This window comes from Lepus europaeus, chromosome 5, assembly GCF_033115175.1.
Source record: "Lepus europaeus isolate LE1 chromosome 5, mLepTim1.pri, whole genome shotgun sequence".
Lineage (NCBI taxonomy): Eukaryota > Metazoa > Chordata > Mammalia > Lagomorpha > Leporidae > Lepus > Lepus europaeus.
In genome coordinates, this window is record NC_084831.1 from 66513488 (window position 1) to 66536517 (window position 23030).

Consider the following 23030-nt stretch of genomic DNA (forward strand, 5'->3'; position numbering starts at 1 on the left):
TGGATATACATCTATGAGAGCTGGGGAATATAGAAGCAAGAGTGATTGCCCCTCTTCCAGGCCAGCTCTCTGCCATGGCCCGGGAGTGCAGTGGAGGATGGCCCAAGTGCTTGGGCCCTGCACCCCATGGGAGACCAGGATAAGTACCTGGCTCCTGTCTTTGGATCAGCGAGATGCACCGGCTGCAGCGCGCCAGCCGCGGCGGCCATTGGAGGGTGAACCAGCGGCAAAGGAAGACCTTTCTCTCTGTCTCTTTCTCTCTCTCACTATCCACTCTGCCTGTCAAAAATAATAATAATAAAAAAAAAGAGTGGAAGTGACTACTAAAAAATAAACATGAATTGCATTTTACTGTATGGTTTTAAAAATATCTCACAGGTGGGTGTTTTAGCCCATGATAAAGATTCCACTTAAGGTGCTTGTGTCCCACAAAGGAGTAAATGGGTTCAATTATTGGCTCTGTCTCTTTTTTGTTGTTGTTGTTGCTTAAAAATGTATCTATCCATTTGAAAGTCAGAGTTACACAGAGAGAGAGGAGAGCCAGAGAGAGAGAAAGGTCTTCCACCTGATGGCCCAGTCCCCAATTGGCTGCAAGGGCCAGAGCTGCGCCTATCCGAAGCCAGGAGCCAGGAGCTTCCTCCTGGTCTCCCACGTGGGTGCAGGGGCCTAAGGACTTGGGCCATCTTCCACTGCTCTCCTAGGCCATAGCACAGCACTGGATCGGAAGAAGAGCAGCTGGGAATAGAACCGGTGCCCATATGGGATGCTGGTGCTTCAGGCCAGGATGTTAACCCACTGAACCACAGTGTCAGCCCCTGGCTCTGTCTCTTGATTTCAGCTTACTGCTACTGACTCTAGGGGAAGGTGATGATAACTAAAGGAATTGGATTCCTTCCAAACCACTTGGGCAACCTAGATTGAGTTCCTGATTTCCCAGCTTCAATCGTGAACCAAACTTAGCCACTGGGGAGAAACCAGTGGATGGAATATCTCTTTCTCTTTTGCTATGTGTTAACATATATAAGGATGTATTAAACAAATAAGAATATATAATATATATATATATATATATGTATTTATCATGTGTTTTAGAAATATAGGATACATATTAGGACCAAAGATATAACCTAGAGGGGCAAATGCTGTGGTGTAGCAGGTAAAGCAACCACCTACAGTGTGGGCATCCCATGTGGGCGCTAGTTCGAGTCCTGGCTGCTCCACTTCTGACCCAGCTCTCTGATATAGCTTGGGAGAGCAGTAGAAGATGGCCTAAGTGCTTGGACCTTCTGCACCCATGTGGGAGACCTGGAAGAAGCTCTTGGCTCCTGACTTCAGATCGGCGCAGCTCCAGCCGTTGTGGCCAATTGGGAAGTAAATCAGCAGATAGAAGACTTCTCTCTCTCTCTCTCTCTCTCTCTCTGCCTTTCCTTTGTGTAACTCTGACTTCAAGTAAATAAAGAACTCTTAAAGAAAAAAGAGAGATATAACCTAGAAATGCATCTTTTAGATGCTTCACCATATAAAGGGTGGTAAAGATCATGAAATTGATGTAGGACAGTGCCTAATTAGAAAAAGAGAGCTATAAACAGAAAAAGCATTGTGTGTAACATCTGCCTTAGCACAAAGCAAGGAGACACAGAGATGAGTAATATTATTTGCCTTCAAGAAGCTCACAGTTGGGTGGAAACAGTCAAGGAAATTATTAATTACCTGTTGTGCAATGAAAGCTATAAAATATTCACACTATGGCATGGGAACACAGAGGAAGGGCAACAATTTCAATAAACATATTGACTGAATAAATGATTTATACAAATACACCACACAAGCAAGCTTACTATTCCTCAGTGGTTTCTCTCACATTTCTCACCCACATGACATAGTATCCTTTATCTAAAGAGAATTGGGCTTTTGCATCAATTATACACATGTGTCTTTATTAAATGTTTACTTTGTAGAAACTGCTGCTTTATAAATGTGCTTGTTCTCATTCAAGTCTCAAACAAAAATATCCAACATGGATTACTATTTTCATTAAATTGTCAAAATATATGTATTATTTCTAAACATAGAAATGAAAACTGGGGCAACAAAGATTAGCTGACTTGCTACTGGAAATCCAGGTCTGCCACACTGTATATGTCAATATAGTGTCTACTTCTCTTTTTTGTTTTTACAAAGTTACTAGAAATATCAAATCACTTGCTCATCAATTATATGCTAATTAATAAAAAGTGAAATATGCCATGGATTTTAATAGATAGCTATTCTTCTAAGAAAACTAGGAAAATGCTACCAGCATTTGTTAGTTGCCCAGCATAGAAGCACTAGTGGATAACTGCTGTTATACAAAATTTTGGAAATTTACTGTAAACTGATAAAACTAAAGATTTTTAAAAAATAATACATTTTTAATTCTCACATATACAAATAATGCATATTAAAGATAAATGTTGCTTGATATTATTTATATATTAGTAAGTAAGCAATGTCATAGTGACACTTATCTTTGTCTATATGTGAAACACTTAAAATTGATACAAACTGTATATTGGTTTTTTATATATTTTTAATATTTCATTTATCTTTCAAATTTCCTACTACTATTAGTCTTACAACTATTATATACCAATGCTATATACTTTATTTTACTATTTTAAAAACATTTATTTATTTATTTGGAAGTCACAGTTATAAGAGAGAGAAGGAGAGAGAGAGAGAGAGAGAGAGATTCCATCCGCTGGTTCACTCCCCAGATGGCCGCCACAGCTGGAGCTGTGCTAATCTGAAGTCAGGAGCCAGGAGCTTCCTCCGGGTCTCCCACGTGGATGCAGGAGCCCAAGGACTTGGACCATCTTCTACTGCTTCCCCAGGCCATCGCAGAGAGCTGGATCTGAAGTGGAGCAGCCAGCACTCAAACCATCATCCATATGGAATGCCGACAATGCAGGCAGAGGCTTTACCTGCTATGTCACAAAGCCAGCCCCGCTATATATTTTACAATCATGATTAGATAGTCAAATATATTTTTTTCTTGCTTCATTCCCCCCATCTTCATCTTTCTTTCTCTGCCTCTATTTCCTGTCTCTGTCTCTCTCTCCCCTCACCTCCATTTATCACAGGCCTCCACATATGACAGGCTTCTAAAAGTTCATGGAAAATGCATATTATCTTGTAGTTTCATTTTCCCCACAATTTTTTAAAGCTCTCTCATAGGCCAAAAAAAAAAAAAATGGGAGTGGGGGAAAAGCACATCAAAAGTAAATTCAAAAAATCATACAATCTCCAATGAAGGGAATAAGAACATTTCATTTATATACTACAGTTCATATTTTCTGATTTTTATAAGAGAATATATGATACTTTTATTTTAAAAAAGAGATAATCAGAAATTATTTTAATAAAGTAAACAGGAAAAATAATTAAATATATGAAAGCAGATAATGAAAATAATCAAAACACACAGTGTCTTTATAAAAGAGAGCAGTAGGGACAGAAATTCATGCAAAGGTTGTCAGAGAAACAGAAAATAGCTCATGAACTGCTATACTCAAAAAGAAATACAAGCAATGCCTTTCCAATATTGTCTGCAATAAAAGAAATCAATTTTAATTGATCTTGGGCATCAGGTTACATAAAGAAACTTTGGAGGATGGTAAATTAATTAAAATTAAATTATGAAAATTACAGATATTTTCACTATCATTTATATTTCTAGAAGACTTATACAGAAATCCACCTTGTGATGTAAAGTATTTCTTCTTTCAGAATATAATCTTAGAGCATTTCATCTAGAAATAACAGCCATAATTTAAGATGATCATAGGATGTGATTTGGCTTTGATTCATTTTGTAACTCCATGAGGAAAGCCTATATTTGTTTTCACAACTGCAACATTTGTTTTAGCTTCTTGTAACCTTTCACAGGCTTTCTGAAAGGAAATCATATCCAGAACAAACTTTTCTTCACAGTGTCTTTTATGTATTTCTTCAGCCCTAAGTGGAAAAAAAGAAAGGTAACACTATGAGAATTGTTGAAATTACTAAACCCATAGCAAACAGATCATTAATCCTTACAATGAGATGTCTTCAAAATAGACATATTCACAGGGATCAATGTTGTGGCATAGCAGGTAAAGCCACCCCCCTGCGATACCAACATCCCAATATGTGTGCTGCTTCAGGTCCCAACTGCTCCACTTCTGATCCAGTTCCCTGCTAATGGCCTGGGAAAAGCAAAGGAAGACAGTCCAAGTGTTTGGGACCCTGTCACCCATGTGTGGGAGACCTGGATGGGCTCCTGGCCTCAGCATGGCCCAGCACTGGCTGTTGCAGCCATCTGGGGAACGATCCAGCAGATGCAGGATTTCTCTTTCTCTCTCTCTCTCTCTCTCTTTCAAACTCTGCCTTTCAAACACATAAATAAATAAATCTTTTTTTAAAGAGATATACAAATAAAGAAGTACAGACCTCCATTTATAAAATTTTGTTATATTACCAAATAATATTCATATTTTGCTAATATTTATATGATTTCTATTAGCTTAAAACTAAGAATTTTCACAAATCTCAGCCTAGATTCCCAAAGGCATCTAAATCAGCCTATGTCATGATTTGCTGAATGTCTATTTAAAGCTCATAAATCCAAGTTGTTTTTGGATTCAATAAGCAACTCAAAGTATTCCTCCAAAACTCATATGTTAAAGTCCCAGATTCCAATACCTTAGAATATAACTGTATTTGGAGATAAAGCCTGTATGAGATAATTAGAGTTAAATGAGGTCATAGAGAGCAGCCCTAATTCAATACGATTAGTGTTCCTTTGCGAGGAGGAAGAGACAGCAGGGATTTGAGTGTGCAGAAGAAAGGCCCTGAGAGGACATAGAGAAAAGATGGCATCTGCAAGCCAAGAGAAGCCTTAAGAGAATCCAACCCTGTCTACACATTGATCTTGGACCTCCTGCATCTAGGACTGGGAGGGAATAAATTTCTGTTGTTTAAGTCACCTTGCTCATGCTATTATTTTACAGAAATATTAGGAGTTTAATACAAACTCTTAGAGGAAAATTGCATCAGATTACTCTCAAAGTTGATGAATGTCAGAGGCCATAGGAGATTTCATCCGTTCATCCCCAATCCTTCAATGGTTATATACTATAATGCCTAGAGTTATCTCTCATTGTTGGAATCATATATATATGACACAATATGCTTATTAAATAATGGTACATGAATATATAAATGAAATATCATATACTATAATGCCTAGAATTATCTCTCATTGTTGGAAGTATATATATGACATGATATGCTTATAGAAATGAGAAGCATAAGGAAAGTTAAATAATGGTACATGAATATATAAATGAAATATTATAATACCATATGGAAGGATTTTGTAACAAAACAGAGAGGACTCTTGGTAAATATAATTTGGAGAACAAGGAGATGGCAGAGAAACAAGGGTTCAGAGTGGAATAAACCTCTTAATGAGTCCTCAAAGATGTTGTTTTCCAAGCAGAATGTGGGCAGAAGAGTATTTTGTTGGAACTATTTTATACAGTATAAGCAATAAAAATAAAGGTAGAGAGGTTGGAACAGATTGGCATGCTGCAAGAACTGGCATCATTTTCATTGACTGGGTCACAGTTCTGGGAAGAGACAAACAGACGAACCTGGAGAAATATTTATATGCAGGTACATTCAGACATCTGCAATTGGGAGTAGAAAAGAGGCTTACATATAGGAAATCTCCAACTTAGTGACTGTAAATTGGGGCAAGTTAGTTTCTCCTTACCTCCATTTGTTGATGTGTACAAGGGAACAATGAAGACATAGTGCTTAGTAAAGGACTACATGAGTTAACACATTAAAAATATTCAGAGGGGTGCTTGCCATGTCATAATAATTCTTACTGGATGACTAATAGCTGCATTTCATGAGAACAGGGAATGTAGGAAAAGGGATGAGGGAAAGCCTAGAGTTTTTTTTAGTTCTATGGAGCTAAAGGAGCCTGGATATCAATATGGTGATGCCCAGATAGTTGAATACAGAGAAGCAATGGGTTGTAATAAAGCTATTCTGCTTGAGTTTGAAACTCAGTTCTGAAACTTACTGACTTTATAATTTTAGACAAATCATTTAAACTCTCTATAGAACATTTAAAAAAAATCTTTATGAAGAGTATAATCAAACTCATAGGGCATAGTCAGAAGTACATGAGCTAATAAATTCAAAACACTTAGAGGAGTTTCTAGAATTTAATAATCACTCTGTGAAAGGTTCTACTGTTGAGTCTAGAGTCCAACAGAACAACTTAAAGCAGATATAAATAAATGTAGAGGTATACAATGTTCAAGTGTTTCAAGATAATATTATTAAGATGTCAGTTCTCCCCTGATTGACACATACAGTCAATGTAATTCCAATTAATATGTCAAGAGCTTTTTGGTAGAAAATTACACTTAAATTTATATTAAATATGTATTATATTTAATTTAACTTTTAAAATGTATTAAATGTAAATGTTTGAATTTATTAAAACTTATATTCAAATGGAAATCCAAAGATACTGGAATGACCAACACAATCCGGGCAAAGGAGAACAAGATTGGGATCTCTGTTTTCCAACGTAAGAAATGCCATACTTGTAATGATTTTCAATCATAATCTTATATTATCTTAAGATTTCCATGGATCAGAAGTCGGGACACAGTGGGGCTCAGTTGTATCTTCTGCATAGTTTCTCACAAGGCTGAAATCAAGATATCAGCCAGGGCTGGGTTCTCATTTAAGTCATGAGAACCTCTTTTAGGATACTGATTACTCTTAGGATTAATTTTCTTTGCACTCTTTACATGTGCTCCTATGCATCTTTAAGTCAGCAATGCTACGTCAATTATTTTCATTCTCTCAAATCTGCATTTTAAGCTTATATGATCACTTTGGACTCATCTGGATACAGGGAAAACTCCCAACTTTAGGGTCTCCCACAGGGGTGGCAACCACCCAAGTACTTGTACTATCTCTTCCTGCTTTCATAGGTGAATCAGCAGGGTGCTGGATCAGAAGTGGAACAGCATGGGCTTGAACTGTACTCATATGGGATATGGGTATTGCAGGTGGTGGTTTTACCTTCCATGCCACAATGCCAGCCTCTGATTAAATTTCTTTGATGCTGATTCACATTAATTATTCTTCTGATATCCAAATTAGCTTTCTTTTTTTCTAAAATATATTTTATTCAAATAAATTATAAAAAATATTTCTGAAAATTACATACACACATGAAGTATAAATTAAGGAAAATGATTTTAATTATGGGGGCTAAAATTATAAGATATTTTTCATACTTAAGATATTATGAGGGCCAGCATTGTGACATAGCAGGTAAAGCCACCACATGTGATGCTGCCTTCCCATATGGGCACTAGTTTGTGTCCTGGCTGTTCTGCTTCTGATACAGTCCCTGATAATGGCCTGAGAGGGGTGGCAAAGATGACCCAGATGCTTGGGCCCCTGCATGGGAGACCCAGAAGAAACTCATGGATCTTGGCTTTGGCCTGGCCCAGATTTGGCTGTTTGCTGAAGCCATTTGGGGAGTGAACAGCAAATAGGAGATCTCTCTCTCTCTCTCTCTCTCTCTCTCTCTCTCTCTCTGTTTCTCCCCCTCTCTCTGTGACTCTGCCTTTTAAATAAATCTTTAAAATAATATATCACAAGGATAAAAATGGCTGAGAAGCTTCAATCTACTATCAGGGAAAAAACTTATGAAAGACTTTGAGTTTAAAAAAAGACTGAAAATCCTGTCTAATACATCCTTCAGTTATTTGTGCTTCTTAATTTCTTTGAGATGTTGAACAACTCTGTAAGTGAAAGAAACTACGAATAATGAAAATTACTCTTACTCTTTTGAAAGAAATAGAAAAACAGAAGGGAGGGAGGCGGGCAGGAAGGGAATAGAAAACTAAAGATGCAGAAAGGTCTCTTGGAATTTGTGTGTCTCCCTCCTTTTTGAAGACCCTAATGTGACAGTTGTCCTACTGTTTACCTGGAGGGAAGGAATATTACACAGGGAGGGCAAGAGGAATCTGCACACACAGGCCGTGCTGAATTCCTCATAGTTTGTTACCATTTTCCATGTCCTCTTTTTTGTCCTATTGTGCTTCTACACAATTGTCCATTCTTCATCACATGTAAGCATAAAAGCACAGATTTCCCTGGTCTTTGTATCTCTCTTTTGAAGTTTCCTGTGTCACATAAAACTTTGATGAAATAAGTGTTACACTTTTCTCTTGCTAAATAAAGTGTCGGCCATGAAGTTTTTGAGGGGTTAGGAAACTTTTCTGCCCATCAGTTTCCTAGATTACTCTCTCATCTGTTTTATTATATACCAGAAATTTTAATTCCAACTCTTGATAATTGTTGTATAATTTCCTATATCATTATTTAACTCTGATAGTCTTGTTGCCTTATGCTTTATCTCCTACCTACATTTTCAGTTTCTTGGGCCAAGTGATCTTTATGTTACCATGTCACATACGATAGAAATCTTCAAAATCTAGCCATGTATTATTACTCAAAAGATTTGAATTTTAGACAGGTATTCCTTAGTGGACACAAAAAAAAAATGTGGACAATTTTATGGACATGTAATGTCCTAAGATTGATATTCATTTTAATTATTAGTGAAGCTGTATTTTTACAGCTTGGCTAATTATATTTTCACTACTTATTTAATAATTCTGATTACATAAACATTTAAAAATATCCATTATTTCACATTTCAGTGAATTAATTACTGAGTATAATTTCACAGAAAAAATTTTTCTCAGAGGCTATTATATGACTTAAATGGGCTTAGATACAACTATTATTAATGGAATTTTAACTCATTTTCCTCACAAGATATTTAGTGAATTAATGTGTTAGCTAAGTACCACACTTAAACGGAAAGATGGACGGGATTATGTCATAAAGGACTTCACAAGCTAACTATGATGAGCCCTCTTGTGACGACCACCACTATTGAGATTAAAATGAGGTTTTATGGAATGAACACAAAATCAAAGAGACTAATTCATACTGAAAGAGAAGTTAAAGAAAGATTAAAAGTGAAAATGCCATTTGAGTTGGTTTCTACATGATGGATTATAAACAAATGAATTTTGCCAGTTGTGCAGTTCATGTACCATGTGATGGCGAAAACAGGGTTGAAACAAAGCCATACACAGCTGAGTATCTGCCACTTGTGATGTGTCCCCTTGCAGGGAAAAAAATGTCTTTTACTTCATATAAAGACACTACCCTTACTAATTTTAATACTCCAGAGCATTTTTAAACAGCAACACCCATAACATAGAGTACTGTGTTGCCTAATAAATAGACAGTCACAATATTTTGGGGGGATGGATTGTGTTGTAGCAGGCAAAGCTACCTCCTGCAATGCCAGCATACCATATGGGTCCTGGTTCCTGTCCTGGTTGATGTACTGATTTTCCCTTCTGATCCAGTTCCCTGCTAATGTGCCTGGGAAAGCAGCAGAAGATAACCCAAGTGTTTGGGCCCCTGCACCCATGTGGGAGATCTGGAAGAAGCTCCTGACTTCTGGCTTTGGCCTGTTGAAGCCCCAGCCATTGCAGCGATGTGGGGAGTGACCTAGTGGATGGGAGATCTCTTTCTCCATATCTCCAGCACCCACCCCAGTAACTCTGCCTTTCAAATAAATAAATAAATTTTTAACACATCATAATATTTGGTACTTATAGTGCTCTTATGGGATGCATATTTGAGGAAAAAGGGAATAATATAAGTCACAGAGATAAGACAGTACAAAGTTACATGGGGAGTGGAGAAGGACTTGATCTGGGTCAAAGAATACTGTTGCAGAACAGAGAGGACACTAGCACACAATTTAGTGACTATTCTAGACTAGAATAGAGCATGATGTCAGAGGTGCTATTCAGAGACTAGATTTCATTCTGTGGGCAATTGCAAGCTGTCCACAAACTTAAATAGGAAATGGTATGATTAAAATTTAAAAAAATTGATGTATAAACGCTAGCACATAGACATGGATTGAAAGGCAGAGAGTGAAGATGAAGATCTCAATTGCAAGGATAATATGAATCACAGAAAGATAATGGGATAGGTGAGATTAGGACAGAAATTTTATCATGTGCCATGACGCGGATGGGACTGGAGGTCATTATGTTAAGTGATATAAACCAAGCATAGAAAGACAAATACCACATGATGTCACACATATGGGAGTATAAAAATAATGTGATCTCATAGAAGTTAAAAACATAAAAAATATAACTGTGGTTATCAGGCTAGTTTGGGAAGTGGGAAGGCAGGCACTGAGAAAGGTTGCTTGATAGGTACCAGGTTATAATTAGATAGAAATAAGAAATTCTGGGGTTCTGCACAGTATGGTGAGTATTGTTAATTTGCTGCATATTTCTCTACTATAAAAACTAGAAGTAGGATTTTCAGATCTTTTTAACATAAAGAAATGTTAAATGTTTGAAAGGACAAATATATTTATCTTGATTAGACACAACACAAACTATACATGTAAAAATATTACACAATATACTTATTAATATGTTTAAAATATTTAAAAATTAAAAGATCCATTTGAAATACCTTTTGGAAGCAAAATAAATAGGAAAGCAGATTTTGGCAATGAGGAATATAGAAGACTGAATTTTTTAACACTGGAGGCTGATTACATGCTGTTTATGTTAATAAGAACAACTAATAAATAGGAAACAGGTTTTGTCAGATGAGGTTGATAGGTGGGGGCGATATTTATCTTACTGTCTAATTTTAGGTAATAATTAGTACCTGATATACCCGCTTATAAGCTTTGCTTGTTCCTATTATATAAAAAACAAATGTAGTTTCTTACAAATGAAATGCTATTGGACTTCACGTGTACCTGACTTAAAAGCTTAAATAAAATCTAATGGGCACCTACCTGAATTCCTTCATTCTCTTACGTAAATCCTTTTGGATTTTTTCTTCTTGAAGTTTTCTGAGAGAAATCAGGTGTCTCTCTTTTAGGTTAGCCTCTTTCTTCTTGATTCTGTCAACTTTAATTAATCCTTTGGTCAAAAGTGCGCGCTCATTATTTAAGTTCTGAACTAACAAACGTTCTGCAGCCTTTCTTTTTTTTTCTTCCAGAAATAGAGTTCTTCTCCCTCTAACTTTTGCAATGTAGTTGAATCTGGCTTGACAATGTTGTTGCAAACCAATCTGAACTATCTCTTTATCCCTTTCTCTTAGTTTTTGTGCTGCATGCGTTTTTTTATTTAAGTTCTCCTCAACAGTTAGGCTGATCCTTTCCTGGGCAACTTTTGCCATGGCTACCGCTGTTACTTTTTCTTTATAGAACTCTTGCTTCTTTTGCTCTTTGTAGTATCTATCAATATCATTAACTGTTTGGGGTTTTATACCGGCTCCACGTGTTTCAAAAAACTCGTTCCTTAAATTTGTTTCTGACACTGTTTCTTTTTTAATTATTGGCTTTGGATGAGTAGTAGAAAATGGCTTTGTGCACACAGGAAGTAAAAGCTGTTTTTTCTCTTTCAATGGTGCATCACTCTTCAATGAACCTGAAGTCTGGATGGGTAATTTCAACACTGACACACTAAAACTGGTATCAAAATCTTCACCAGTTTCATCTTCAAGCTCCTTTTGACCTGCATCATACGACAGATAAATATTATACATTATATGAGACAAAGCATACTTTATTCTTGTCAAAAATTTTGAAAGCATATTAATAACGTTGATAAGAACCAAGTACTTAACTTCCTAGGAACATTTTTCACAAGTTCTTTTTTCTTATTAGGAAAAAATAGGTTTTTTTCAATTCTCAAGTTAATGCGATATTAATACAAAGAGAACAGATTCAAAGTAGTTCACAGATATAATTTTAAGAATAAAATGATACTTCCATTTCTCTTCCCTGCTTCTTACATTCTTTCCTCCCTCTCTCCCTCCCTCTTTCTCTCTTCCTTCTTTCCTGTCCTTTCCTTCCTTTTTCTTTTCCTTTCTTCCTTCTTTCCTTGTATTTCTTAGTTTTTGAGATACTCTATTTTAAATGTACATTATAGTCAAAGACTTAATTGTACATTAAATAACATGTTCAATAAGTAAAATGGAAAAAGAACCTAGTTCTGTGGGAATACCTAAAAGGACTATAAACAATAACCAAATAAAAAGATGACCATTTAACTCATATATAATATATATTTTTTAAATAACCACAGATCATTAAAGCTATAGTAGTATATCATTCTTAACCATTGATTTGACAAAAATATAAAACAAAGCTTGGCAAAATTATATTTTCAGCAATGCTGATACATTCAGTCATTTCTTTTTTGCTTTTTTTATTTAATTTTAGCTTCCACATACAAGGGAAAACGTGGTATTTTCTTTTCTGTGTCTGGTTTATTTCAGTCAACATGATGTCTCCATTTGCATTCATTTTGAGGTACATGGTAGAATTCATTCTTTCTTATGGCTAAATAATATCCCATTGTGTGTGTGTGTGTATAAAATTTTCTTTTTACATTCAGTTGATGATGGACACCTGGTATAAACACGGTGGTACAGGTATCTCTTTGATATACCCTGTTCATGTATTTTGGGTATATACCCAATACTGGGATTGCTGGATGGCAAGCCTATTTCTAGTTTTCTTTTTATGATTTTATTTATTTATTTGAGAGGCAGAGTTACAGAGAGAAAGGTCTTCCATCTGCTGGTTCACTCCCTAAATGGCTGTAAGAGCAGGAGCTGAGCCAATCCAAAGTTAGTAGCCAGGAGCTTCTTCCAGGTCTCCCATATGGTGCAAGGGCCCAAGCACTCAGGCAATCTTCTACTGCTTTCCCAGGCCATAAGCAGAGAGCTAGATTGGAAGAGAAGTAGATGGGACATGAACTGGCAACCACTATGATGCTGGCACCACAGGCAGAGGCCTACTCTACTATATTGCCATGCTAGCCCCTATTTCTAGTTTTTAAAGAAATTTCCATACTGTGTTCCACAGTGGTTGCCCTAATTTACATTCCCAACAATGGTTTATAAAGGTTCACCTCTCTCCATGTGCTCTCTTTTGGATAATGACCATTCTGACAGGGATGAGGTGAGATTTCAGTGCTGTATTGATTTGCATTTCCCTGATGCCTACTGATATTGAGCATTTTTTCATTTATTTATTGGCCATTTGTATTTTTTCAGGTTCTTTTATGAGTTAGACTTAATAGAGATACTAGAAAGGAAAATCGATATTAGAATATTTTAATAAAGAAATGCACTCAGTTCTATCCGTGTATGTTTTGCTACAATTATTTAACTGTTAACTCTCATAAGAGTTTCTTTTCGTTTTTAAAGATTTTATTTATTTATTTGAAGGCAGAGTTACAGGGAGAGTAGGAAGTGACAGAGACACAGAGAGATCTCTTCCCTGGTTCAGTGCCCAGGTAGCTGCAATGGCCAAGTCAGGGTTTTATCTAAGCCATGTGTCATACCCCATTCAGGTCTCCCATGTGTGTGGTAAGGGTCCAAGCACTTGAACTATCTTCTGCTTTCCCACATACATTAGAAAGAAGCTGGATTAGAAGTGGAGTAGCTGGGACTTGAATAAGCACACATATGGGATGTTGGCATGTAGGCAACTACACCATAATGCCGGCACTTCATATCAGTTTCTTACAGAATTTATCAAATTCTCTTCATAGTAAAATTCTTTGTAATAGATCTTAGATATAATACCATGCTAGATATAAGCTCCTTAGAGTAGGGATCATATTTTCTTTAATCTTGTAATCCTAGGCCCTCGACTAATACTTTGTTCAGTGCCATGTGTGTGTTGTAGAGGTAGTCATGAGCTAATTAAATAGTAGATGCTTGATAAGTAAATTTATTAGGTTAATGAATGGATAAATGGAGAACTAAATCTGTTTCTCAAGAGAAATATCACTTGTATAGTGATATGAAAAGCTTTGATTTTGGAGACAGTTTGTATGGCTTAAATCCTATTTCTTTTAAAAAATTTTATTATTATAAAGAGAATAGATTTTATGTATTACATAGGAACAGTTCTAAGAAGATCACCACAGTATTTTTATCAGTTAGTAACCATGTGGTCTAGGGCAGTTATTGAATTCACTGGGTTTCAGTTTCCCCAATGCAAATGGATATAATAATGTCTAATTTTAGTGTGCTTATAAAAGTAACTGATTTACAAAAATGTAAAATGTCAACTAAACATGCAACATAAATATTAAAAACAACATCTGAAAAGGAATTAGCTACACATGTTAGTTATTAGTACTATTATTTTTTCAAGATTTATTTTATTTTATTTGAAAGATAGAGTTACAGAGAGAGGTAGAGACAGAGAGAAAGGTCTTCCATCTGTTGGTTTACTCCTCAGATGGCCACAGCGGCCAGAGCCATGCTGATCCAAAGACAGGAGCCAGGAGCTTCTTCTGGATCTCCCACTCGGGTGCAGGGGCCCAAGTATTTGGGCCATCTTCCACTGATTTCCCAGGCCATAGCAGAGAGCTGGATCAGAAGAGAAGCAGCCAGCACTAGAACCAGCACCCATATCGGATGCCAGCACTTCAGGCCAGGGCTTTAACCCACTGCGCCACAGTGCCAGCCCCTATTATTATTATTTTAAAATTAGTATATGGAAAACAAGGAACTTGTTATCTTAATTCTATCATTACCTACTTTCAATAAGCCACATAATTTTAGTAATGAGTGGGGAAAAATATAGTAAGGCACTTTTGTCACACACAGTTTTATTTATTTACTTATTTATTTATTTATTATTTATTTATTTGAAAGGCAGAGAGAGAAAGAGAGAGAGAGAGGCAGGTCTTTCATTTGGTGGTTCACTACCCAAACACCTTCGACAGCCAGGCTGGACCAATTCAAAACCAGGAGCCTTGAACTCCACTTGGATCTACCATGTGGGTGGCAAGAACCCAAATATTTGGGCCATCATCTACTGCCTGACAAGCTCATTAGCAGAAACCTCATTAGCAGAAATTAGAGACGGGACTCTTTCCAAGGAAATTTGATATGTGATATGGGCACCCCAAGCAGCAATTTAACACCCTGAGCTACAACACACACCCCTCATATTAGAATTCTTGAAAACTTGATACTAAGCACCTTTCCTATCTCTCTCAATCTTCTTTTCTGAAGTCAATCCTGACCATAAATACCAATCTCTATACTGAGATATCTCAAATTTGCCATTTTGTAAAATTTGGTTTTACAAAATACAAATTTAGCAAATGTTTGTAACAGATAATTTTTGGAGATTTCTAGCAAGCCAACGGATAGAAGACACCCAAGGATATAAAACTGGAGTGATTCAGTATTTAATATGTGCTTATAAGTAAGTGTAATGTGAAGGAGAAAAAAAAATGTGTGGCCACAACCTCTTTGTTTACTAGTTTCTAAAAAAACTGTTTGTAAAAGGATCTGGCATATGTATACGCTCAAGTTTATTATGGAAAGCCAGTTAATGTCTATCATCTTGGAGAAGTAGAAGATTAATGTTGTGCTGTTTGCAATGTCTTAAGTTAAACAAAGATTCTACTAGAATGCCTAAGACTTGGTATTTACATTATAATAATTGCTTAACTAAAACTTAGATTGCTAATGCTCTCTGAATGCTGAGGTTTGTTCATTACTCTAATCTAAGGACTTGGAAAAATGTCTCATGCATGATAGGTTTCCAGTAAATATGTGTCTAATGTGTACTTCTTAGGAAATGCAGATCAGTGCATGGGTATTGTTCACTTTGAATAGTGAATGGACTATTAATAATAAATTTATTCTCATATATTGTCCATTCATTTTCCTTTCTTTGCTTCCAATACCTTCCATTATTCATCTGAAAATCCCACAATTTAAATATAGTAGTCACTATACCGGAAAAGGACTTAGATATCTCTACTTATATTTGGCTCAGGCTCTTTTCATTCATTTGAAAGGTATTCTTTGCCCCATCAACTAAAATAAGATCTCTCACCTTGAATAAAAAATATTGTCATTATTGAGCCCTTATCATTTAGTCACTAGACTAAATCCTTTATATATATATATATATGTATATATATTTTCATTTATTTTAATCTTAATAACTTATAAGGTACAAATTACTGATCACTAGTTATAACACATCTAATATGTATTGAAGTTTTGCTATATGCCAAAGTATGTCAATTCTTTTAAAATATCTTATCTAGTACTATTACCAACCTTATGAGATATTATGTTTTATCCATTTAAGAAAAGAAATTGACTTTTGAGGGGATTCCAAGATGGCTGAATAGGGAAAAGACTTACTCATTCAAACTAGGGGAAGACAGCAGAAACAAATTAAGAGGAAGTGTATTCCCAGGGGAGAGTTGGAGAGAAGTTTGCAATGGAACTTCTAGAGAAAGAAGAACACCATGAAGCAGTATGGAAAGTACAGATGCATAGCAGTGAGCGGGGATACTCTCCATGACTCCCACAGCTGGAGGCTGGAGAAGATGCCAGTTTCTGAGAGCAAGGTGGGAGCAGACTGCGGCAGCTGGTGCCACTGGTGATACTGCTTGAGGGAGAGCCTTGCAAACCACACTGCCTTTGAGTCCATCCTTGAGCACCAGTGGAGGAACGCAGGGTGACCCCTAATCCAGTGAAAGAAAAGTAAATTTCTGTCTCCTCATCTCCTTACAAAGACACCCAGGAACCAGAGGGGAGAAGGCACCATCCTGACACAAGTAGAGGCTATGGCGACTCTTGCATGCATGACCATGGGATTTTAGTGGAGGGAAAAATCCACATTTCCCACTGCCTTTGAGTCTGGCTGGGAAGGTTGACAGGGGTCTGGGCTCCCACTTAGGCTTGTGAGGTGCCCCATCCTCTCAACCTGTCACAGGCTCCAAGGATCAAAGTGCTAAGGGAAAGCATGTACATGCAGGTGGCTCTGGAAATGACTCTGCTAACTCAGTGGATGGGTCAGGCTCAAGGGGCAGAGAGGGGATCCTCTGCACCCTGTGACTGTGGGATCCTTGTGCACTGTGACTGCAAGATAGGATGTGGGGTGTAGTGGGTCTTTGGACAATAACTGTGTCTGGTGTCAGAGGCAGAGAGCTCCCTAACTGCTGGGGGGTCATTGTTGAGGGTTCTGTGCTCACACTGAAGACTGCATGGATCTTTTGCATGGTTCATGCATCAGTGTGGGTGAGGGCTATACTCACAATGGATTAATCCCAGATATTGATCACCTTGGAAGAGAAGAAAGGGAAGAGGTGACTATGCCAACAGATGTTGATCATAACCTCTCCCATATTGACAATAGATGACATCTACCAAGCACAACCTGGGTATCATCCTAGATTCTAGCCTCACCCTTGAGCATGGACTAGAGTTCCCAGACCACATGCAGCATACTCCATTGGGTATTCAATGAAGGATCAAACACTCGACTAAGCCACAGAGGCATAGTTCAAATACAAAATGCACAAGTGGATAAAACGAACAAGTATTTCCAAAAATGTCTAAAAATAAATGCAGAAATACAAGAAACTAGGACAAGGAAGATAACACAAATCCCCCAAAGGAACACAGCACTTCAATATAAGAATGCAAAGATGAAGACATTGAAAAGGAATTCAAAAGAACAACATAGAATGACTCAGAAGCAATGGGAAGTAAATGCATGTATGAAAGAAATCAATACATGACATGTATAAAACATTTTCCTGTGAGATTGAGATTTTGAAGAGAAATCAAACTGAAATTCTAGTGTGGATGATACTGTATCTAGTGGGGAGTCCACATGCCTTGTCCAGGCAGGAGATTGAGAGTACATGGCACACCATGCCTCCTGGGAAGGACCCTGCAACCTGACAGCTGGCAGGCGACTGGAGCCCCAGGCACCTTTCCCCACCCCTACTCCCTAATAAAGGGCCCTGTAATTGCCGATGAAGAAAACAACTCCTGGATATGGCCCAGGCCCATTAGGACCACCTGGGGAGCCATCCTCACTACCTGACTTTCAAGCTGATTGGAGAGGCATATTGGTGGCAGCGTCAGATCTGTCCTATAGTTAGCGCTCTAAGTTGTTTACCACTAAAACTGATTGGCTGTGCAACATCAGGGGAGGTAACAAAACTAGTAACAAGTGTATAGACATAGGGCTAGTCCTATAGAAAGCCCCCCGTAAGGTGAATTTTTAAGTGATTGGTTGGTCCTTAGCCCTGCCCCAATGACTCTGCAGTTTTGTGCTATAAAAGGTTCTGTTTCGCACGAAGTAAATGAGTCCTTGCTAGACTTGGCTCCCCGCTGCGTCTGATTGTCTCCGGGATCGGGAGGCTGGGGAACGGGCGAGCTGCGCACTCACCTTTCCTCGGACCCAGTCCATCCTTGTACGGGTGGACTAAGACCCAGCATCTGGCGCCCAACGTGGGGCCCGAACAGTTACATTTCGGCCGAGGCCAAGCGGTCTCTCAGGGTGAGTGAAACCTTTATTATGGGTAATTCTATTTTTAAGGCAGTCTGGGATACAGAAGAGACAGAGGAAGATATCGACAGTAGGAAAGATGAGGAGACACAGACAGTGGAGGTTAGAACAAAAGTAAAATTTCCCCCCCCACCTACATTTCGGAGGAGTCCAGGCCCCCGCCATACGCGCCTGGGAGCGAGGAGGGAGCATCATTCTGTGTGGCCCCACAGAGGGACCTGTGTGACCTAAATCCCAATGGCCAGCCCTCCACTGAAAGACAGGGGCTTGGGGAGGTAACCTATGCGAAAGCTTGTCCGGTGGACATAAAGCAGCGTAAGGAATTGAACTCTGGGCCTGGGAACTCGCCGCCTCAGGCCTACCCTGTTAATTTAGCTCCGGGGGGTAATAGGCCCTTGGAATGGTACCCGTGGGAGGCCAAGGACCTCAAAGAACTCCGCAAGGCAGTAGCAGAGGATGGCCCAAACTCCCCCTGGGCCCAAACATTGCTACAAGATATAGCCTATCATCCATGCGTCCCCAAGGACTGGTTGGACGTGGCCAAAGCAGTCCTCACGAGTTCACAATTCATAAAGTGGTGCGCCTTCTTTAAGGAGGAGTGCCGGGTGAGAGCCGAAGCTAACCGAGCAGCCCAGCCAGCTATCCCTATTACATACACTATGCTGGCTGGGACGGGGGAACTATTCTCTACGGGGATCCAGCAAGCTGTGCTACCTGCTCCGTACCGTGAACAAGTGAGGCAGGCAGGACTTAATGCCTGGTACAAGCTGGATGAGGGGCCCACAGAATCTCCCATCGCAGGGGTGCGACAAAAGCCAGGAGAGTCATTGCCAGATTTTGTAGTTAGGGTCGAACACAGTCTGCATCATAAGTTGCCAGCTGGGGACCTTCGGGATCAGTTTGTTAAAATGCTTGTTTGGGAAGGAATGAATGCTGATCATCGAAAGGCCTGCACTGGCCTGAGGGAGGCTCGTAAATCCCCAGAGGCAGTTAAAACTAAGGTGGAGCCTTCAGGTGTGGCGGCAACCCCTAAAAGCCCAACACTGCCTCAACGCACTGCGCCTCCAATTCCGCCCACCTTACTTCCCCTGGGCTCCATCATGTAACTAATTTCCCCACACTTTCCCCACCCCTACTCCCTAATAAAGGGCCCTGTAATTGCCGATGAAGAAAACAACTCCTGGATATGGCCCAGGCCCATTAGGACCACCTGGGGAGCCATCCTCACTACCTGACTTTCAAGCTGATTGGAGAGGCATATTGGTGGCAGCGTCAGATCTGTCCTATAGTTAGCGCTCTCAAGAGTTAGTTATGACCCTCTTTCACCTGCTCTTTAAAATGTATGTGCATGTGAATAAACCTGGACATGTTCACCAAAGCCTGTCCCCGGTGTCTTTGTGTGGGAAAAGGGCACCGCTGCCCTGCTCATCCTCAACAGTGTGGTTTACCAGGACTAAGCTACATATTAGAAATGAAGAATTGATTTTGTCAAATAAAAAATATAGCGGAAGGCCTTAACAACAAAGTTGGTGAGGCAGAAGAAAGAATATCGAAGCTAGAAGACAAACCTTTGGAAACATCTCAGTCAGATCATAAAAAGAGAAGAAGAAGGAGCCACTAAAGCTGCTGCCTGTACTGCTGGCATCCCATATGGGTGCTGATTCACCTCCCGGCTGCTCCACTTGCCATCTAGCTCTCTGTTATGGCCTGGGAAAGCAATAGAAGTTGGCCCAAATACTTGGGCCCCTGCACCTGCGTGGGAGATCTGGAAGAAGCACCTGCCTCCCGGCTTTGGATCGGCTCATCTTCAGCCATTGTGGCTTTTGGGGAGTGAACCAGCAGATGGAAGACCTCTCTCTCTGCCTCTGCCTCTCTGTAACTCTGCCTTTCAAATAAATAAATAAATCTTTAAAAAAAAATAGAAGAAGAGGAGGAGGAGGAAGAAGAAGAAGAAATTACATGACCAGTAAAGATCTTCACCATGACATATTGTAGTTAAATTTTCAACAGTAAACATAAAGAAAAGATTCTGAAATGTACATGAAACAAATACCAGATTACCTTTAAAGGATCTTCAATTAGACTCAGAGCTGACTTCTCATCAAAAACCCTATAGGCTAGGATAGCATGGAGATACCTAGTCCATGTCTTAAAAGAAAAAAACAAAAACAAAAAACTGTCCATGTCTTAAAAGAAAAAAAACAAAAACAAAAAACTGTCAACCCAGAGTGCCGTATCCTGCAAAACTCTCATTTATGAATGAAGGTGAAATAAATGCCTTTCACATCAAACAGAAATTGAAAGAATTTGTCACAACTCATCCAGCATTACAAATGAGCTTAAGGATGTGGTACACACAGAAACATAGTCATCATATTGAAAGAACATGAAAGCAGAAAATCTCCTAGAAAAGAAAAAGGAAATTCAAAGCAATCAATAGGAATACATGTGGAAAAATGGCACAGCCAAGTCATTACTTATCAATAATAACCTTGACTGTAAATGGCCTAACTTCTCCAATTAAAACATAAAGACTGGATGAATGGATTTTAAAAATGATCATTTTTTGCTTCCTACAAGAAACACTCTACCAACAAAGATACATACAGACTGAAAGTGAAAGGCTGGAAAAATATATTCCAAGATAACAGGAAGCAAAAACGAGCACATAACAACAGATACCAAAGAAATAAAAAGAATCATCAGTAGTCACTACAAACAGTTATGCCAAAAATTGGAACTTCTAAAAGAAATGGGTAGATTCTTGGACACATACAATTTACCAAAATTGATGCATGAAGACATTGAAAATCTAAACAATTCAATAAACAAGATAGAGACTGAATCAGTAATAAAGACTTTTTTAACAACAACAACCCCCCAAAAAACAGAACCAGATAGCTTCACTGCTGAATTCTATCAGACTTTAAATTTATTTTTATTTTTTTAAAGATGTATTTATTCAGGGGCCAGCGTCATGGCACAGTAGGTTAATCCTCTGCCTGCAGTGCTGGCATCCCATATGGGTGCTGGTTCTGGTCCCGGTTGCTCCTCTTCCAATCCAGCTTTCTGCTGTGGCCTGAGAAAGCAGTAGAAGATGGCCCAAGTCCTTGGGCCCTGCACCCGCATGGGAGACCGGGAAGAGGAGCCTGGCTCCTGGCTTCAGATTGGCACAGTGCCATTAGGGGAGTGAACCAACGGAAGGAAGATCTTTCTCTCTGTCTCTCTCTCACTGTATATAACTCTCTCTCTGTCTCTTTCTCTCACTGTCTAACTCTGCATGTCAAAGAAAAAAAAAAACAAAAAAACAAAAAAACAAGATTTATTTATTCAGGGGCTGGTGCTGTGGTGTAGGAGGTAAAGCTGCAGCCTGCACTGCCAGCATCCCATATGGGCACTGGTTCGAGTCCCAGCTATTCCTCTTCTAATCCAGTTCTCTGCCATGGCCTAGGAAAGCAGTAGAAGATGGCCCGCCGGTGCCAGGGCTCAATAGGCTAATCCTCCACCTTGCGGCACTGGCACGCAGGGTTCTAGTCCCGGTCAGGGTACTGGTTTCTGTCCCGGTTGCCCCTCTTCCAGGCAAGCTCTCTGCTACGGCCCGGGAATGCAGTGGAGGATGGTGCGCAGCACGCCAGCCGCAGCGGCCATTGGAGTGTGAACCAATGGCAAAAGGAAGACCTTTCTTGCTGTCTCTCTCTCTCTCACTGTCCAGTCTGCCTGTCAAAAAAAAAAGATGGCCCAAGTCCTTGGGCCCCTGTGCCAACATGGGGAAGCTGGAATGGCTACTGACTTTGGGTTGGCCCATCTCCAGCCGTTGTACCCATTTAGGGAGGGAACCAGTGAAAAGAAGACCTCTCTCACCTTCTCTCTCTGCATCTGCCTCTCTGAAACTCTGCCTTTTAAATAAGTAAATAAATCTTTAAAAAAGTAAAAAAAAAGAGAAAATATTAATGTATTTATTTGAAAGACAGAGATACAGAAAGAGAGAAGAGTCATACAAAAAAAAAAAATCTTCCATCTCCAAATGGCAGCAATGACCACGGCTGGATCAGGAGCCCAGAGCTTCTTCTGGGCCTGCAACATTGGCGCAGGGGCCCAAGCCCTTGAGTCCATCTTCTGATGCTTTCCCAGGCCAGCAGCAGAGAGCTCCTACCAGACATTTAAAGAAGACTAATTATAATTCTTTGTAAACTATTCAAAACAATTGAAAGGGAGGGAATAATCCTATGAAGCATGCTTCACCTCAATTCCTAAACTAGAAAAAGACACAAAAAAGAAAAATATAGACCATATCCCTGATGAACATAGAAGCAAAAATACTCAACAAAATACTATCTAATCAAATCCAACAACACATCACAAAGCTCATTCACCCAAACCAAGTGGGATTTGTCCCTGGTATATAGGGATTGTTCCACACTAGCAAATCAATAAATGTGATATATTACATTAACAAATTAAAGAATAAAAACATATG

The 23030-nt window shown here is 38.9% G+C and overlaps 1 protein-coding gene across 1 annotated transcript in view; it reads right to left on the reverse strand.

The window, feature by feature from the left end:
• Positions 1–3845: 3845 nt before the first annotated feature.
• Positions 3846–23030, reverse strand: part of LRRIQ3 (leucine rich repeats and IQ motif containing 3) — a 144563-nt gene continuing 125378 nt past the window's right edge. Inside the window, exons 7-8 of the mRNA XM_062193399.1 lie at positions 10985–11708; positions 3846–3996 (exon numbers count right to left, since the gene is read on the reverse strand). Coding sequence (XP_062049383.1) covers positions 3846–3996; positions 10985–11708 — 875 coding nt within the window. The remainder of the gene's footprint in view (positions 3997–10984; positions 11709–23030) is intronic.